The sequence below is a fragment of the Oncorhynchus mykiss genome, chromosome 13 (assembly GCF_013265735.2).
Source record: "Oncorhynchus mykiss isolate Arlee chromosome 13, USDA_OmykA_1.1, whole genome shotgun sequence".
Taxonomy (NCBI): Eukaryota; Metazoa; Chordata; class Actinopteri; order Salmoniformes; family Salmonidae; genus Oncorhynchus; species Oncorhynchus mykiss.
In genome coordinates, this window is record NC_048577.1 from 4,265,227 (window position 1) to 4,283,525 (window position 18,299).

The following is an 18,299-nucleotide window of genomic DNA, read 5'->3' on the forward strand; positions in this document are numbered from 1 at the left end:
CCACAACGAGGACGTTAAAGGTATTAAACATGATTGTAAAACCACAACGAGGACGTTAAAGGTATTAAACATGACTGTAAAACCACAACGAGGACGTGGAAGTCAGTTTTCATAAATCGTCGGGTAGAGTGCAAAAAAAAAGCATCAGAGTCATCTGACCTTTTCAACATAACATGAACGTGCATTTATTTATTTTATTTAACTAGGCATGTCAGTTAAGAACAAATTCAAATGTGCAATGACAGCCTAGGAACAGTGGATTAACTGGTCTAGGAACAGTGGGTTAACTGGTCTAGGAACAGTGGGTTAACTGGTCTAGGAACAGTGGGTTAACTGCCTGTTCAGGGGCAGAACGACAGATTTGTACCTTGTCAACTCGGGGATTCGAACTTGCAACCTTTCGGTTAGTAGCCGAACGCTCGAACCACTAGGTACGTGGCACTGTTGCACAGTGCGCAGCCTCTGCATTTATAGCTACCATTCGGAAGAGGGCGTAAAAGCGCCTGGCTCACTTTATTTTGTGGCTGGCAGTTGGCATGGACCAATTTGTTGCGTAAATTGCTACCTCTCTTATATACAATATGTGGTGGGTTCTTAAATTCAGCTGGCAGAGCTGGGTCCGATGATAAAACATGCCAATGTGTGTCTTGACAGCATCTCCCACTTTGCGTGAGTTCAAAGTACATCAATTGTATAGTACTCCATCTCGTGTTTTCCCAATTGCCAAATCAAGCTCCATCCACACACCGTGGAGAGTAGTGGCTTCTTAGAGACCTATTGCGCACCTCCGCTTCTTTTTCTAGATTGTCCGGAGTGGAGTAGCATATACGGCACAGACCAAAAACTCGCTTCTTGGAAGTCCTCTTTTTAAATGGCTCAGCGTGGAAGCTGTCCCCCTGTAATAGAGTATTTATGTCCGTTTCTTTTCTATACAGAGTTGTCAACAGGGTTCCGTTTGATTTCTCAATCCACATATCGAGGTAATGAACACGTTTAGTGTCACATTCCATAGTGAATTTGAGATTGGGGTCAGTGTCATTGAGTAATGCCATACAGTCTGACAGCTCTTCTCCCATGACCTTTAGATTTGGTGGCATAGAGAAAGTCAAGATATCAGACAGGGGAGGTGATATAAATAATACTCTTTGTAAAAGAGGATGTTTTGGGATTTTCATCCTCCAGACAATATTGCCTAAAGGTATTTTTATTTATTTATTTATTTTACCTTTATTTAACCAGGTAGGCAAGTTGAGAACAAGTTCTCATTTACAATTGCGACCTGGCCAAGATAAAGCAAAGCAGTTCGACAGATACAACGACACAGAGTTACACATGGAGTAAAACAAACATACAGTCAATAATATAGTATAAACAAGTCTATATACAATGTGAGCAAATGAGGTGAGAAGGGAGGTAAAGGCAAAAAAGGCCATGGTGGCAAGGTAAATACAATATAGCAAGTAAAACACTGGAATGGTAGTTTTGCAATGGAAGAATGTGCAAAGTAGAAATAAAAATAATGGGGTGCAAAGGAGCAAAATAAATAAATTAATTAAATACAGTTGGGAAAGAGGTAGTTGTTAGGGCTAAATTATAGGTGGGCTATGTACAGGTGCAGTAATCTGTGAGCTGCTCTGACAGTTGGTGCTTAAAGCTAGTGAGGGAGATAAGTGTTTCCAGTTTCAGAGATTTTTGTAGTTCGTTCCAGTCATTGGCAGCAGAGAACTGGGGGTGACTAGAGAGATATACCTGCTGGAGCGTGTGCTACAGGTGGGAGATGCTATGGTGACCAGCGAGCTGAGATAAGGGGGGACTTTACCTAGCAGGGTCTTGTAGATGACATGGAGCCAGTGGGTTTGGCGACGAGTATGAAGCGAGGGCCAGCCAACGAGAGCGTACAGGTCGCAATGGTGGGTAGTATATGGGGCTTTGGTGACAAAACGGATTGCACTGTGATAGACTGCATCCAATTTGTTGAGTAGGGTATTGGAGGCTATTTTGTAAATGACATCGCCAAAGTCGAGGATTGGTAGGATGGTCAGTTTTACAAGGGTATGTTTGGCAGCATGAGTGAAGGATGCTTTGTTGCGAAATAGGAAGCCAATTCTAGATTTAACTTTGGATTGGAGATGTTTGATATGGGTCTGGAAGGAGAGTTTACAGTCTAACCAGACACCTAAGTATTTGTAGTTGTCCACGTATTCTAAGTCGGAGCCGTCCAGAGTAGTGATGTTGGACAGGCGGGTAGGTGCAGGTAGCGATCGGTTGAAGAGCATGCATTTAGTTTTACTTGTATTTAAGAGCAATTGGAGGCCACGGAAGGAGAGTTGTATGGCATTGAAGCTTGCCTGGAGGGTTGTTAACACAGTGTCCAAAGAAGGGCCGGAAGTATACAGAATGGTGTTGTCTGCGTAGAGGTGGATCAGAGACTCACCAGCAGCAAGAGCGACCTCATTGATGTATACCGAGAAGAGAGTCGGTCCAAGAATTGAACCCTGTGGCACCCCCATAGAGACTGCCAGAGGTCCGGACAACAGACCCTCCGATTTGACACACTGAACTCTATCAGAGAAGTAGTTGGTGAACCAGGCGAGGCAATCATTTGAGAAACCAAGGCTGTTGAGTCTGCCGATGAGGATGTGGTGATTGACAGAGTCAAAAGCCTTGGCCAGATCAATGAATACGGCTGCACAGTAATGTTTCTTATCGATGGCGGTTAAGATATCGTTTAGGACCTTGAGCGTGGCTGAGGTGCACCCATGACCAGCTCTGAAATAATTAACTATTAATTAATTAATTAATTACTGTTAATTATTGTCTTAATAATTAACTGCCCGGGCATATGATGCTGTAAATGTGAACCTTAATACCTCCACTTCATATTACTCTGACGGTTTATCCTGCACAGTACGCGATGATTTATAAAAATGTACTTGACGGGTCATGTCATCGTTGTGGTTTTACAGTATCGTTTAATACTTTATATACACACTTTATTAGAATACTTATGAAATGCACATTGTTATATGTGGTAACATATGCTTGTGTTCCCTCTACCCCAACCCCATTTGATGCATTGAACGGATGTGGGCAGAGCAATGTCTAAATAAGGGTGCAAATTAAAAACAGCTCTGAGCAAGGCCTCGAGGCTTAAAGCTTAATGAAGAGCAGTGGCAGGTTTATTATGTTTTCTCATTTTATTCAACTGTTACCAGGCATCTGCAACAAAGACAGCTCACATGTGCGATTGCCTTTTGAATAACTAACAAGTCTAAAGATTCCCAGCATAAATATCACCTTTACCACTAAGATCTAAAGTCTACCTGTAGACAATAGTCCACTACTTCAGACCACAGCCCTATATAGTGCACTACTTCAGACCACAGCCCTATATAGTGCACTACTTCAGACCACAGCCCTATATAGTGCACTACTTCAGACCACAGCCCTATATAGTGCACTACTTCAGACCACAGCCCTATATAGTGCACTACTTCAGACCACAGCCCTATATAGTGCACTACTTTAGACCACAGCCCTATATAGTGCACTACTTTAGACCACAGCCCTATATAGTGCACTACTTCAGACCACAGCCCTATATAGTGCACTACTTCAGACCACAGCCCTATATAGTGCACTACTTCAGACCACAGCCCTATATAGTGCACTACTTTAGATCACAGCCCTATATAGTGCACTACTTCAGACCACAGCCCTATATAGTGCACTACTTCAGACCACAGCCCTATATAGTGCACTACTTTAGACCACAGCCCTATATAGTGCACTACTTTAGACCACAGCCCTATATAGTGCACTACTTTAGACCACAGCCCTATATAGTGCACTACTTCAGACCACAGCCCTATATAGTGCACTACTTTAGACCACAGCCCTATATAGTGCACTACTTTAGACCACAGCCCTATATAGTGCACTACTTTAGACCACAGCCCTATATAGTGCACTACTTTAGACCACAGCCCTATATAGTGCACTACTTCAGACCACAGCCCTATATAGTGCACTACTTCAGACCACAGTCCTATATAGTGCACTACTTTAGACCACAGCCCTATATAGTGCACTACTTCAGACCACAGCCCTATTTAGTGCACTACTTCAGACCACAGCCCTATATAGTGCACTACTTCAGACCACAGTCCTATATAGTGCACTACTTTAGACCACAGCCCTATATAGTGCACTACTTCAGACCACAGCCCTATATAGTGCACTACTTCAGACCACAGCCCTATATAGTGCACTACTTTAGATCACACCCCAATATAGTGCACTACTTTTCACCACAGCCCTATATAGTGCACTACTTTTCACCACAGCCCTATGGCTCCTGATCAAAAGTAGGGCACTATTTAGGAAATACAATGCCATTTGGGACACCAACATGATGTGCAGACAGGGACACCTCGCTGATAATTAAGACACACAGGAGTAGCCAATGCAGATATTATTGTTATTATTATAGAAGACATGTATCATAATAAACAAACATACTATTCAACATGGGGTAGCGCAGTTCTTTAAAGTGAGATTAGACTTAACATTAAAGTCCTGTACAGCCAATGTAAGATGCATCGAGGTTGAAAAGTCAAATTTAAAATAAAAAAACACTTCTAGATATATTAAAGTATAACGGTTCTTAATAGTAGCTAGCATGGTAAATGAGAAATACAAAGTAGCTCAGCACACCACGTCATAAAACAGAAGTTGTCTTGGTGTCAATGGTAATGTTCTTTTAATAGTTATTTTAGGCCCGTAGACTTGCATATGTACAGTTAGATTAGAGCATGTCGTTTTAAAGCCAGGAAAACAAGTCTCAAAACAAGACAACACTTCCGTTTTTTCCTCCCCAATGTAGCAGGGAGAAACGTGGGATAAACGTTTAATTCTGCAGTGAGAGTTTGTTGGTAAGGGCGACACAGTAGGCGACACATTAAGAGGTTGAGGTTTTACAAAATCTCACACCAACATGTAAATACTCAGTTAGTTTGGTCACAGACAGAGACATTTCCACTTTAAAGAAAAAAAAAAAAACTCAAACCCAAAATGTGTTGAAAATAAATGCACGGGCACGCAAATAATCACACGTCATAAATACATAGAAATACGCGACAATGGTTGAAAACACACGAGAAAAAGTCAAGGAAATAAATAATAAAAAAATCACACGACTAACAGGAAATTACACAGTCTACAAACTTGTCAGCCTGTTCCAAACTGCGTCTAAGCTAAATATCCACTCGTAAATCCTCTTACAATTGTCCGCATACAGTGCGCTAGAGACGCTAAAGAAAGTCTGCAAAACAACAGCCTGAAGTCTCTCCAGCGCTTCTCTAGCTCTGGTCCCACCCATCTCGCAACAACAAGTTGACTATGTTAGTAGGTCTAGAGGGTAGCGCAGTAACGGCCTGGACCAGAGTTAGCGCTTCTATCACTTGACATAGACCGAGCTGTAGGTGGTTTCGACTTGGGGACAGAAGCGCTTGGTGTGGGCTTTGGCCTTGGTGGCCCCACAGAGAGGGCAGATATATTGCCGCAGGTACGGGCATACCACGTCCCCATCCTGGTTCTTGAGACTGTGGGACCCATACACAGACTCTGACTCCCCGTTGTGTTTGCAGAAGCTGCAGATCTTGCGCTCAGGTGATGACACCTCCTCCGGCGTCTTAGAGCAGGTCGCCTTCATTCTCTCCTTCTGGCCCCGGGTGCCCGCAGAGGATCTGGACGCTGCTGTAGGGGGCTCGGGACCCTTGGTGCTGCTCGGACGTAAAGCAGCGTGTTTATGCAAGGGGACGATTTCGGAATCCAGGGGTTTCATTTCGTGCCCTAGGGGTGGTGTCGGCACAGGTGTTATCGGTGACAGCAAGGCTCGCGGCGGAAACTCCTCAAATTCCACCATGGTCGACCATATCCCGGAGTCATGACCCTCAACGGTTGACGGTTCTGATGTGAAGTTCCCTAACTGCATCTCCCGCACTGCGTCCGCTAGCTTCATGTAGTCCCGCCACGGTTGGAATCTCCTGTTTTCGGACTCCATGTAACGCGGTAGGTGTTGGAGTTGACAAATCATAGCGTTCATATTCCCAACAGACTTGTGTCTGACAATCAGAATGTGCCAGAATAAAGAAAGCGGTGTCTAAACTTCTGAACAATGCGATGGGTTCAATTAATTGAGAACTCGACTGAAGGCAAGCTTGACAACATGCATCTTTGGGCTTTTCCGTGTTTTGGAAAGCAGCCAATCAGATGGTGTCGTGCGCCAGCAGTGGGGAGTCCGTGGCACGCGACAACAGCCAATCAAATGGTTTTAAACTGACAACCGCTAAATTGGTCATTTTAGAAGATCAACTATTTGGGATACAATTTTACACCTCAACAATATTAAAAACTTCAAATATAACTGTTTAATCTATTCTAGGGTCTAAATTGATAGGACTTAGATTATAATTCTTAGTTATAAGAAGATGTTTTATAATAGCCTATTTCAATAAAATATCACTTAGCGGGGTCGCCTTCTTTCTCTGTTAAAATTCAAAACTGCTTCGACTTCCTCGCTGTTCACTACTACCACCATTAAGTTATTGTAGCATTTCTCCTGGCTCATCGAGTCATTCCAGTAAACATTAGTAGAGAAGGAACCTGTCAAACAATTAATCTTTATTAAACACATTAAAAAACGATTTCATAAAACACAATAGAAACGACAAACAACTGAAACAGACAAAATTATAAAACATACAATGGAAACGACATATAAACAGCAATACTACTGAAATGACCCGTCCAGGTGAGGACCAGGGGGGGCGAACTGGAGCCTCTCTGCCCCCACATCCCAGCACTCTGACTGGGCATCACTCTCACTGGACCTGCAGAGTTGGAGGGACAGGGCGGGGTAATGGCAGAATTTATTTCTATAGATATATATCACACACACCAATCTACAACAAAAATCCATCTGTAATCATATAAGATCTGCAATTACCTCAATCAGTAATAATGATTTTCCCTTTGGGGGTGATTAATAAAACATCTTACTGAAGAATGATGAGATTGGATGGATTTAACAGTTTAGTAACTAGGTCCACATCTTAAATGACATCCCATTCCCTATATAGTGGCCTACTTCTGACCAGGCCCTGGTCAATAACAGAGCACCAAATAGGGAATAGGGGGCCATTTGGAACTGAGCCAGGACATGTCTGGGCCTGACCTGCAGCTGTAGGGCAGTTGGAGGGCAGAGTAGAGCTCTGGGGTGCTGGGCGTGTGAACTTTGACTTTGCCATGAACCTGCAGAGACACCGATGACCCTAACCAGGGTATGATCCCAGACTCGGCAGAGGAGGGCGTGGCCGGCCGGCAGCCGGACAAGATCATGTGATCAGAATCTGAGAGATCTGCGAGTGCACACAGGAATCCCCTGAAGTGACTAAAATACGATGCTATAGTAAAACCCTTTAGTAAAGCAATAACTAGAGTCGAAACCAAACTAGTAACGCTTTTGCAAATATCTAGCAGTATGTAGTGTTCATTGTTGATTATAAACTGGGTAGTTGGAGCCTAAATACTGATTGGCTGAAAGCCATGGTATATCAGACATGTACCATGGGTATGACAAAAACAAAGTAAAATTTACATTGGTGACCAGTTTACAATAGCAATAAGGCACCTCAGGGGTTTGTGGTATATGGCCAATATTTTAAATTTAACTAGGCAAGTCAGATAAGAACAAATTCTTATTTACAATGGACGGCCTACCGTGGCCAAACCCGGACAACGCTGGGACAATTGTGCGCCATCCTATGGGACTCCCAATCACGGCCGGTTGTGATACAGCCTGGAATCAAACCAGGGTGTCTGCTGTGACTCATCAGCCCTGAGATGCAGTGCCTTAGACCGCTGCGCCACTCGGGAATAACCAATATACACTACATTACAAAAGTATGTGGACACCCCTTCAAATTAGTAGCTTCGGCTTTTTCAGCCACGTTCCTTGCTGACAGCTGTATAAAATCCAGCACACAGCCATGCAATCTTCATAGACAAACATTGGCAGTAGAATGGCCTAACTGATTTTCAACATGGCACAGTGATAGGAGCTAGAGCTGCTCCTGTCAACTAAGTGCCATTATTGTGACGTGGAAACATCTAGGAGCAACAACGGCTCAGCCGCAAAGTGGTAGGCCACGCAGGCTCACAGAACGGGACCACCGAGTGCTGAGGCACGTAGCGAGTAAAAATAGTCTGTCCTCGGTTGCAACAGTCAGTTCCGAACTGCCTCTAGAAGCAACATCGACACAATAACTGTTCGTCGGGAGCTTCATGAAGTGGGTTTCCATGGCGGAGCAGCCGCACACAAGCTTAGGACCACCATACACAGTGGTGTAAAGCTCACTGCCATTAGACTCTGGAGCAGTGGAAACGCATTCTCTAGAGTGATGAATCACGCTTCACCATCTGGCAGTCCGACGGACAAATCTGGGTTTGGAGGATGCCAGGAGAACGCTACCAGCCCCAATGTATAGGGCCAACTGTAAAGTTTGGTGGTGGAGGAATAATGTTCTGGGGCTGTTTTTCATGGTTCGAGCTAGGCGCCTTAGTTCCAGTGAAGGGAAATCTTAATGCTACAGCATACACTTACATTCTAGACGATTCTGCGCTTCCAACTTTGTGGCAACAGTTTGCGGAAGGCCCTTTCCTGTTTCCGCATGACAATGCCCCTGTGCACAAAGTAAGGTCCATACAGAAATGGTTTGCCGAGATCGGTGTGGAAGAACTTGACTGGCCTGCTCAGAGCCCTGACCTCAACCCCATCGAACACCTTAGGGAAAATTTGGAACGCCGACTATGAGCCAGGCCTAATTGTCCAACAGAGCCCGACCTCACTAATGCTCATGGCTGAATGGAAGTAAGTCCATGCAGCAATGTTCCAACATCTAGTGGAAATCCTTCCCAGAAGAGTGGAGGGGGACCAACTCCATATTAATGCCCATGATTTTGGAATGAGATGTTTGACCAACAGGTGTTCACATACTTCTGGTCATGTCATGTATATACAGTAGATGCATAGAACAAGATTTATGCTGACTCACTGAGGACGGTGCTCTCTCTCCTGTTGTGACGCTGCAACGTCCTCCCCAACGGAGAGTCAAACAGATACTGCTGCTTCACCACACAGGCCCTCTGCTGCTCAAACTCACGTCTCTACACACACACACACAGCAGTATTTTTTCTAATGTATTACAAGCATTTCGCTACACTTGCAATAACATCTGCTAACCATGTATGTGACCAATACAAATTTGAATTGATTTGAGACACTAAGTACGTAATAAAATAATCAGAGTCAAACACTTCACTAAGAGGGGTTGGGTTAAATGCGGAAGACACATTTCAGGTGACTGCATTCAGTTGTACAACTGACTTGGTTTCCCTCTTTCCCTAACCACCCATCCCTCTAAATATTTCTTTCAATCCAAGGAGACAGTTTTCACTCCCTCCCCCTTTCTGTCTCTCACCTCGTGGCCCAATCGGATGGCAGCGTCGGTGAAGGCCCGTCTCTCCCTATGGAAGCTCCGCTTCTGGTGTTCTAGCTCCGCCCAGCTGTCCTGAAGCCGCTCCCACTCTTCCAGGAAGTAGCAGTCTGTCAGAGCGGCCGGGACCGGAGTGATCACACTGTCCTGGGGAGGGGGAGATTACATGGGGAAATGGGGAGGGAAGGTAGGTAGAGATGGAGGAGAGGAGAAAGAGGGGCGTGGGGAGAGAGAGGGCATGGGAGAAGGGGGATGACACGGGAGAAGGGGGATGACACGGGAGAAGGGGGATGACATGGAGAAGGGGGATGACATGAGGAAGGGGGATGACATGGAGAAGGGGGATGACATGTAGAAGGGGGATGACATGAGGAAGGGGGATGACATGAGGAAGGGGGATGACATGGAGAAGGGGGATGACATGTAGAAGGGGGATGACATGAGGAAGGGGGATGACATGAGGAAGGGGGATGACATGGTGAAGGGGGATGACATGGTGAAGGGGGATGACATGGAGAAGGGGGATGACATGGAGAAGGGGGATGACATGGAGAAGGGGGATGACATGGAGAAGGGGGATGATATGGAGAAGGGGGATGACATGGAGAAGGGGGATGACATGGAGAAGGGGGATGACATGGAGAAGGGGGATGACATGGAGAACCGGAGAGAAAGATAACTATGTAACTTTGTCCAAAATTTCAAAGCCGTAACATTGTAGCGGGTATAGTCCACCTGTAGTAGATGCTGCTGCAGTTTGACCAACTGTTGACTCTGATCCAACTCTGTCTCTAGCTGGGCCAAGAGCTTATCCTGGTCGGTCCCCACAGCCACGTGACCTATACACACAAAAACCACTGAATATTTCTTTAGTCATAAACAAATTCATGTTTATCTCCTACAAGTCGCTGTGTGCGTCCAAAATGGCCCTATGTTCATAAGTGGTGCACTACGTAGGGAACACGGTGCCGCTTCATCCCCTCTCACCCTGACTCAGGAGGTCTCCTAGTCTCCTCTGCACACTCTTCCATCCCTGGACCACACCCCCTGTCACATGTTCGCCCAGGGACTCCTCTGACTCGACCAGCATATTGGCGCTGTCTGGGTCCTCTTCCTGGTCACCCACAGTGTCCAATAGGGTCTGTGGGAAAAGTGACAAAGTAGTAGCTTTCGGCCAATCAGCTCAATCCTCTCACCATACCCAGGGTTGGGTTCAGTTGCCAAATATTGCAGATAGAAATGCCATGAATAGAGCTGACATGATTCCATGCATCAAGAGGCATGTTAGTTCTACATTACATGTTTATAGCTGAATGTTCCAAAATGTTCTCCCCTGCTGACCGTGCACAAGTTTCAGTTCCCATCCGTAGCCCCTTCCTCCCGCCCCAAGACCGTGCCCCTTCCTCCACCCCAAGACCGTGCCCCTTCCTCCCACCCCAAGGCCGTGCCCCTTCCTCCCACCCCAAGGCCGTGCCCCTTCCTCCCACCCCAAGGCCGTGCCCCTTCCTCCCACCCCAAGGCCGTGCCCCTTCCTCCCACCCCAAGGCCGTGCCCCTTCCTCCCACCCCAAGACCGTGCCCCTTCCTCCCACCCCAAGACCCCGCCCCGTCCTCCCACCCCAAGACCCCGCCCCGTCCTCCCACCCCAAGACCCCGCCCCGTCCTCCCACCCCAAGACACCGCCCCGTCCTCCCACCCCAAGACCCCGCCCTCCACCCCAAGACCCCGCCCCGTCCTCCACCCCAAGACCCCGCCCCGTCCTCCACCCCAAGACCCCGCCCCGTCCTCCACCCCAAGACCCCGCCCCGTCCTCCACCCCAAGACCCTGCCCCTTCCTTCCACGCCAAGACCCTGCCCCTTCCTCCACCCCAAGACCCTGCCCCTTCCTCCACCCCAAGACCCTGCTCCATCTGTATCCCCTTCCTCCACCCCAAGACCCTGCTCCATCTGTATCCCCTTCCTCCACCCCAAGACCCTGCCCCTTCCTTCCACCCCAAGACCCTGCCCCTTCCTCCACCCCAAGACTCTGCTCCATCTGTATCCCCTTCCTCCCACCCCAAGACCCTGCCCCTTCCATAGCCCCTTCCTCCCACCCCAAGACCCTGCCCCTTCCTCCCACCCCAAGACCCTGCCCCTTCCTCCACCCCAAGACCCTGCTCCATCTGTATCCCCTTCCTCCAACCCAAGACCCTGTCCCTTCCTTCCACCCCAAGACCCTGCCCCTTCCTCCACCCCAAGACCCTGCTCCATCTGTATCCCCTTCCTCCCACCCCAAGACCCTGCCCCTTCCATAGCCCCTTCCTCAGACCCCAAGACCGTGCCCCTTCCTCCCACCCCAAGACCCTGCCCCTTTCTTCCACCCCAAGACCCTGCCCCTTCCTTCCACCCCAAGACCCTGCCCCTTCCTTCCACCCCAAGACCCTGCCCCTTCCTTCCACCCCAAGACCCTGCCCCTTCCTCCCACCCCAAGACCCTGCCCCTTCCTCCCACCCCAAGACCCCGCCCCTTCCATAGCCCCTTCCTCCCACCCCAAGACCCTGCCCCTTCCTCCCACCCCAAGACCCCGCCCCTTCCATAACCCCTTCCTCCCACCCCAAGACCCTGCCCCTTCCGTAGCCCCTTCCTTCCACCCCAAGACCCTGCCCCTTCCGTAGCCCCTTCCTCCCACCCCAAGACCCTGCCCCTTCCTCCCACCCCAAGACCCTGCCCCTTCCTCCCACCCCAAGACCCTGCCCCTTCCTCCCACCCCAAGACCCTACTCCATCTGTACCCCCTTCCTCCCACCCCATCTGAAGGGACTTGATAGGAAGGTTAATAAGGTGTTGCTGTACTGTTTCCACACATCTACTCCTCTCAGATCTGTGCAGTATGTAGGGTTGTAGGGGCTACAGCAGTGCTCCCAGTGGTGTAAAGTACTTCAGTAAAAAGTAGTTTTTTGGGGGTATTTTTGATTACTTTTACTCCACTACATTACTAAAGAAAATAATTGACTTTTTACTCCATAAATTTTCCCTGACACCCAAAAGTACTTGTTACACTTTGAATGCTCAGCAGTAGAGAACATTTTTCTAATTCACACACTTATCAAGAGAATATCCCTGGTCATCACTACTGCCTCTGATCTGGAGGACTCACTAAACAGAGAACATCCCTGGCCATCCCTACTGCCTTTGATCTGGAGGACTCACTAAACAGAGAATATCCCTGGTCATCCCTACTGCCTCTGATCTGGAGGACTCACTAAACAGAGAACATCCCTGGTCATCCCTACTGTCTCTGATCTGGTGGACTCACTAAACAGAGAATATCCCTACTGCCTCTGATCTGGAGGACTCACTAAACAGAGAACATCCCTGGTCCTCCCTACTGCCTCTGATCTGGAGGACTCACTAAACAGAGAACATCCCTGGTCATCCCTACTGCCTCTGATCTGGAGGACTCACTAAACAGAGAATATCCCTGGTCATCCCTACTGCCTCTGATCTGGAGGACTCACTAAACAGAGAATATCCCTGGTCATCCCTACTGCCTCTGATCTGGAGGACTCACTAAACAGAGAACATCCCTGATCATCCCTATTGTCATCCCTACTGCCTCTGATCTATAGGACTCACTAAACAGAGAACATCCCTGGTCATCCCTACTGCCTCTGATCTATAGGACTCACTAAACAGAGAATATCCCTGGTCATCCCTACTGCCTCTGATCTGGAGGACTCACTAAACAGAGAATATCCCTGGTCATCCCTACTGCCTCTGATCTGGAGGACTCACTAAAACACACATGCTTCGTTTATAAATGATGTCTGAATGTTGAACTGTGACCCTGGCTATCTGTAAATAAAACAAAAACAAATTATTTATACTTTGAGTTTTGACACTTAAGTACATTTAAAGTCATTTTCTTTAAAAAAGTATCTGTACTTTTACTTAAGTTTGAAAATTGGGTACATTTTTCCACCACTGAGTGTTTCCCCAATCCTGGTCCTGGGAACGCCCCTTCCTCCACCCCAAGACCGTGCCCCTTCCTCCACCCCAAGACCCCGCCCCAAGACCGTGCCCCTTCCTCCACCCCAAGACCCCGCCCCGCCCTGCCCCACCTGGTCCTGGGAACACCCCTTCCTTCACCAAAAGACCCCGCCCCTTCCTCCACCCCAAGACCCCGCCCCTTCCTCCACCCCAAGACCCCGCCTGGTCCTGGGAACCAGGATGTGTTAGTACTAAGGCACCCCTTTGGTGGAGACCTCTCCCCAGGACCAGGAAAGGTACAGGTCTAGGACCAGCATCCCCTCCCCCAATCATAACCTTAAATCATTAGTGGAGGAAATGCAAAACAGTGTCTAGGGCCACCGTCACCCTGCTCTGAGCTATAGGAGCCGTCTAACCCGTTCCATGTCTGCTCTGAGCGCGTGCAGTAGCGTGGTGAGTTTGTGTCGGAGCTTCATGGCCTCCCTTATCTCCGCCTCTCGCCGCTCCAGCATCACACGTAGCGCTGCCTCCTCCTTCCTGTGTGTGGGGGTGGGGGGGGTGGGGTGGGGGGTGGGGGGGGTAAATCAGGTGCATTAGTGCTGGGCTGGAACAGAAGCCTGCGTCTCAATTTCCTGGATCAGAATAGGTGATCTCCGGGGTTCCAACCGGAGTCCACAGCCCCAGTAGTCAACAGTAGTGCACTATAAAGGGAATAGGGTGCCATTTTGGACTCTCGCTACCTTCCGTTGGTCCTGGCTGGTCTGTCCCTCTTCACCTGACCTCTGGGCACCGGGTTCAACAGCTCCATGGCTACAGAGAGAGGGAGAGAGACAAGGATGCAGTTAAGCCCCGCCCTCTTCAACATATCCATCAACAAATTGGCGAGGGCACTAGAACAGTCTGTAGCACCCGGCCTCACCATACTAGAATTCAAAGTCAAACGTCAACTGTTTGCTGATGACCTGGTGCTTCTGTCACCAACCAAGGAGGGCCTACAGCAGCACCTAGATCTTCTGCACAGATTCTGACAGACCCTGGGCCCTGACAGACCCTGGGCCCTGACAGACCCTGGGCCCTGACAGACCCTGGGCCCTGACAAAATCTCAGTAAGACAAAAATAATGGTGTTCCAAAAAAAAAGTCCAGTTGCCAGGCCCACAAATATAAATTCCATCTAGACCCCGTTGCCCTGGAGCACACAAAAAACTATACATACCTTGGCCTAAACATCAGCGCCACAGGTAACTTCCACAAAGCTGTGAACGATCTGACAGACAAGGCAAGGGCCTTCTATGCCATCAAAAGAAACTCAATTCGCTAAAAATACTGGATTCAGTTATAAAACCCATTGCCTTTTAGGCTTGTGAGGTCTGGGGTCCGCTCGCCAACCAAGAATTCACAAAAAATGGGACAAACACAAAATGGAGATTCTGCATGCAGAATTCTGCAAAATTACCCTCCGTGCACAACGTCAAACACCAGATAATGTATGCAGAGCAGAATTAGGTTGATACCCGCTAATGATCAATATTCATAAGAGACGTTTATTTTCCCTTTTGAAATGTGTAACTTGTGAGTGTAATGTTTACTGTACATTATTGTATTGTTTATCTATTTCACATGTGAACATGTTTTCCATGCCAATAAAGCCCCTTCAATTGAAATTGAATTGAGAGAGAGCTAATCATGTTTAGTCTGAAGTTACTTTAAAAACCTCTTAATTAACCTCTACAGGATTGGTGGGTCCCCCGCAGGACAGTTGAGCTAACGTAGGCTAATGCGATTAGCATGAGGTTGTAAGTAACAAGAACATTTCCCAGGACATATCTGATATTGTCTGAACGCTTAAATTCTTGTTAATCTAACTGCACTGTCCACTTTACAGTTGCTATGACAGTGAAAGAATACCATGGCAATGTTTTGTTTGAGAAGAGTGCACAGTTTTGAACTGGAAAAGTTGTTAAACAAATTAGGCACATTTGGGCAGTCTTGATACAACATTTTGAACAGAAATTCAATGATTCATTGGATCAGTCAAACTTTACATACACTGCTGCCATCTAGTTGCCATAATCTAAATTGCACCTGGGCTGGAATAATACATTATGGCCTTTCTCTTGCATTTCATAGATCGTTTTTTTAACAAACATTTTTTCTCCATTGTATTACCTTTTACCAGATCGAATGTGTTTTATTCTCCTACAGTCATTTCACATGTCCACAAAGTGTTTCCTTTCAGATGGTCAGGAATATGCATATCCTTGCATCAGGACCTGAGCTACAGCCAGTTACATTTGGGTCATTTTAGGCAAAAATTTAAGAAAAAAAGTGGAAGATCCTTCAAGCCAATAAGAAAAAGTTAAATATATTACTGTAATTTATTTATAAGGACTGAATGCTAAGGTTACCTTGGTTGCTAGCAACTTCAATTAGCACTGAAGTGTGACGTGAGGTGTCAAAGCTCATGAGCCCAACAACAGCAGGAGAGTTTCACAGCCTCCCCCACCCAAATGCAAAGGACCTTGAAGCCCTCTCCCTCTGTGCAGAGATCATTACAATAGGTAGGTAGAAGGAGAGTGGCAGAATGGTGTGTGTGTTTAAGATTAGGAGAAATTTAGAGAGAAAGATGGAGTGGGATAGAATATGAGAGGGCACATTAAGTGTGAGAGAGATGGTTAGACAGAGATCCTTACAGGCGCCCCTCTCTCTGTGTCTCTCTGCAAGTTGGGTTAGTCTCTCCTTCAGTCTGGCGCTGTGCTGCTCTCTACGCCTCAACTCTGACCCCTGCTGATTACACCGACACTGCAGGCTGGAACCCTTTAGAGTGTGTGTGTGTGTGAAATAGATAAGAGGGAAATGGTTATTCATCAACATGGTTGATATTTTCCATCAAACTCACGACACATGAGACACACCTTCTCTCTCTCGCGTCTCAGTGCATCCTGTAGTCTGGCAACGTGCTGATTTCTCTCAACCAGTTGCTCCTGTGAACAAAACACTTTATTTTTTTAAATTAACCCATATTTTACCAGGTAAGTTAACGGAGATCACATTCTCATTTACAGCAATGACCTGGGGAATGGAGGGGGGTATGAATGAGCCCTTTCTAAACTGGGGATGATTAGGGGGCCATGATGGTATGAGGGCCAGATTGGGAATTTAGCCAGGACACCAGGGTTAACACCTCTACTCTTACGATGAGTCCCATGGGATCTTCTTGCCTTGTCTCTCAGATCGTTCACAACTTTGTGGAAGTTACCTGTGGCGCTGATGTTTAGGCCGAGGTACATACATCCCATCCGAAAGACAGCACAGGGCAATGTCCCCTATCACTGCCCTGGGGCATTGGGATATTTCTTTAGACCAGAGGAAAGAGTGGGACCTATTGGTCCTCCAACACCACTTCAGCAGCATCTGGTCTCCCATCCAGGGACCAGATGCTTGAGAAGCCAGGGATGCAGGGTGCTATGCTGCTGGCATGAGTTGTTAACACAGTAAAACACACTATTCTGTCACTCGCATTCTCACCTGACTGACTCTCAAACCCACAATGTTAATTTGTTAAGTACACACCACACGCACAAGCTTACCCCAAGGGAGGGTCCTGTCTCTCTGTGCTCGTCCCTGCCAAGGGAGGGCCCTGTCTCTCTGTGCTCGTCCCTGCCAAGAGAGGGCCCTGTCTCTCGGTGCTCGTCCCTGCCAGACCACCAGGAGGCATGGAGAGACAGGTTACTGAGAGGGGGGCTAGGCTCCCCATGGAGGAGGTATGTGTCCTGGAGGTCTGGAGACAGTGAGAGAGGAGAGGGAGGGGGTTGGATGGTGGTATGAGTAGAGAGAGGGAGGGGGTGGTATGAGAAGAGAGAGGGAGGGGGTGGTATGAGTAGAGAGAGGGAGGGGGTTGGATGGTGGTATGAGTAGAGAGGGGGAGGGGGTTAGATGGTGGTATGAGTAGAGAGGGGGAGGGGGTTGGATGGTGTATGAGTAGAGGGGGAGGGGGTTGGATGGTGGTATGAGTAGAGAGAGGGAGGGGGTTGGATGGTGGTATGAGTGGAAAGGGGGAGGGGGTTGAATGGTGGTTGAGTTGGCCAGTTGAGCGCCGCCCTGTGGGACTCCCAATCCTTTCCAGTGAGATGAGGGAGCGGTATATACAGTGGACTTGGACTGAAATAGGTTCCGGTACTCATTATGGGTGACAGTACTGTTTATATGTAGGTGCAGGAGCTCCACAATACTTCTGAACTAATATTCTAGAAGTGGAACAGCTGGTGAGTTAATATAAAGATTTACCTGAGCTCTCCTGTCGTCTCCTCTGGGACCCTGCTGCCCGTCCCTGCCCACATCTAGAAGCCATCTGTGTTAACGTTTACGAATGGTAACGAGCTTAACAGGTATTCAGGTGTGTGTGTGTTGTGTTGGCCGATCTACCTGAGCAGAGGTTTGCTACTTCACTTGGCCGCCATCTTTAATTACCAGCTGGCAAGTGCAACCAGGTGCTAGCATTTCAGCTAATCAATAACCTCATTGATTGACATGCTCACACCACTCTTTTTTCATACTGTTTGGTCACGTTCCTCTACTCAGACATTGCTGACGGATAACAGATCTTACAATGCCTGGATAGGTATTTTACATACGCTATACAAAAGTATGTGGACACCCAAATTAGTGGATTTGGCTATTTCAGCCACACCAGTTGCTGACCGGTGTATACAATTGAGCACACAGCCATGCAATCTCCATAGTGAAACATTGGCAGTAGAATGGCCTTTACCGAA

The 18,299-nt window shown here is 47.6% G+C and overlaps 2 protein-coding genes across 5 annotated transcripts; both read right to left on the reverse strand.

Annotated features, from left to right (window-relative positions):
* Positions 1-4,472: 4,472 nt before the first annotated feature.
* Positions 4,473-6,201, reverse strand: rtnanos3 (Nanos3; the record flags this gene model as incomplete). The annotated part of the gene is given in 1 exon segment (NM_001281422.1): positions 4,473-6,201. A coding segment is annotated over 1 exon segment (651 nt). The 5' UTR covers positions 6,107-6,201.
* Positions 6,202-6,654: 453 nt separating this feature from the next.
* Positions 6,655-17,971, reverse strand: LOC110493382 (afadin- and alpha-actinin-binding protein B-like). Of its 4 annotated transcripts, none has more exons than XM_036939900.1 (12): positions 17,812-17,971; positions 17,152-17,305; positions 16,440-16,509; positions 16,218-16,341; positions 14,266-14,335; positions 13,942-14,062; positions 10,546-10,699; positions 10,294-10,415; positions 9,544-9,705; positions 9,117-9,228; positions 7,238-7,421; positions 6,666-6,893 (listed from the first exon to the last, which is right to left on the reverse strand). In XM_036939900.1, the coding sequence occupies exons 1-12, from the start codon at positions 17,873-17,875 to the stop codon at positions 6,794-6,796; spliced, it is 1,437 nt and encodes a 478-aa protein (XP_036795795.1). In that variant the 5' UTR covers positions 17,876-17,971; the 3' UTR covers positions 6,666-6,793. The 4 variants fall into 4 exon arrangements, with proteins under 4 accessions (XP_036795796.1, XP_036795795.1, XP_036795794.1 ...); XM_036939899.1 differs by having other exon boundaries at positions 10,294-10,397; positions 16,440-16,508; positions 17,115-17,305; XM_036939898.1 differs by having other exon boundaries at positions 16,440-16,508; positions 17,115-17,305.
* Positions 17,972-18,299: the final 328 nt, after the last annotated feature.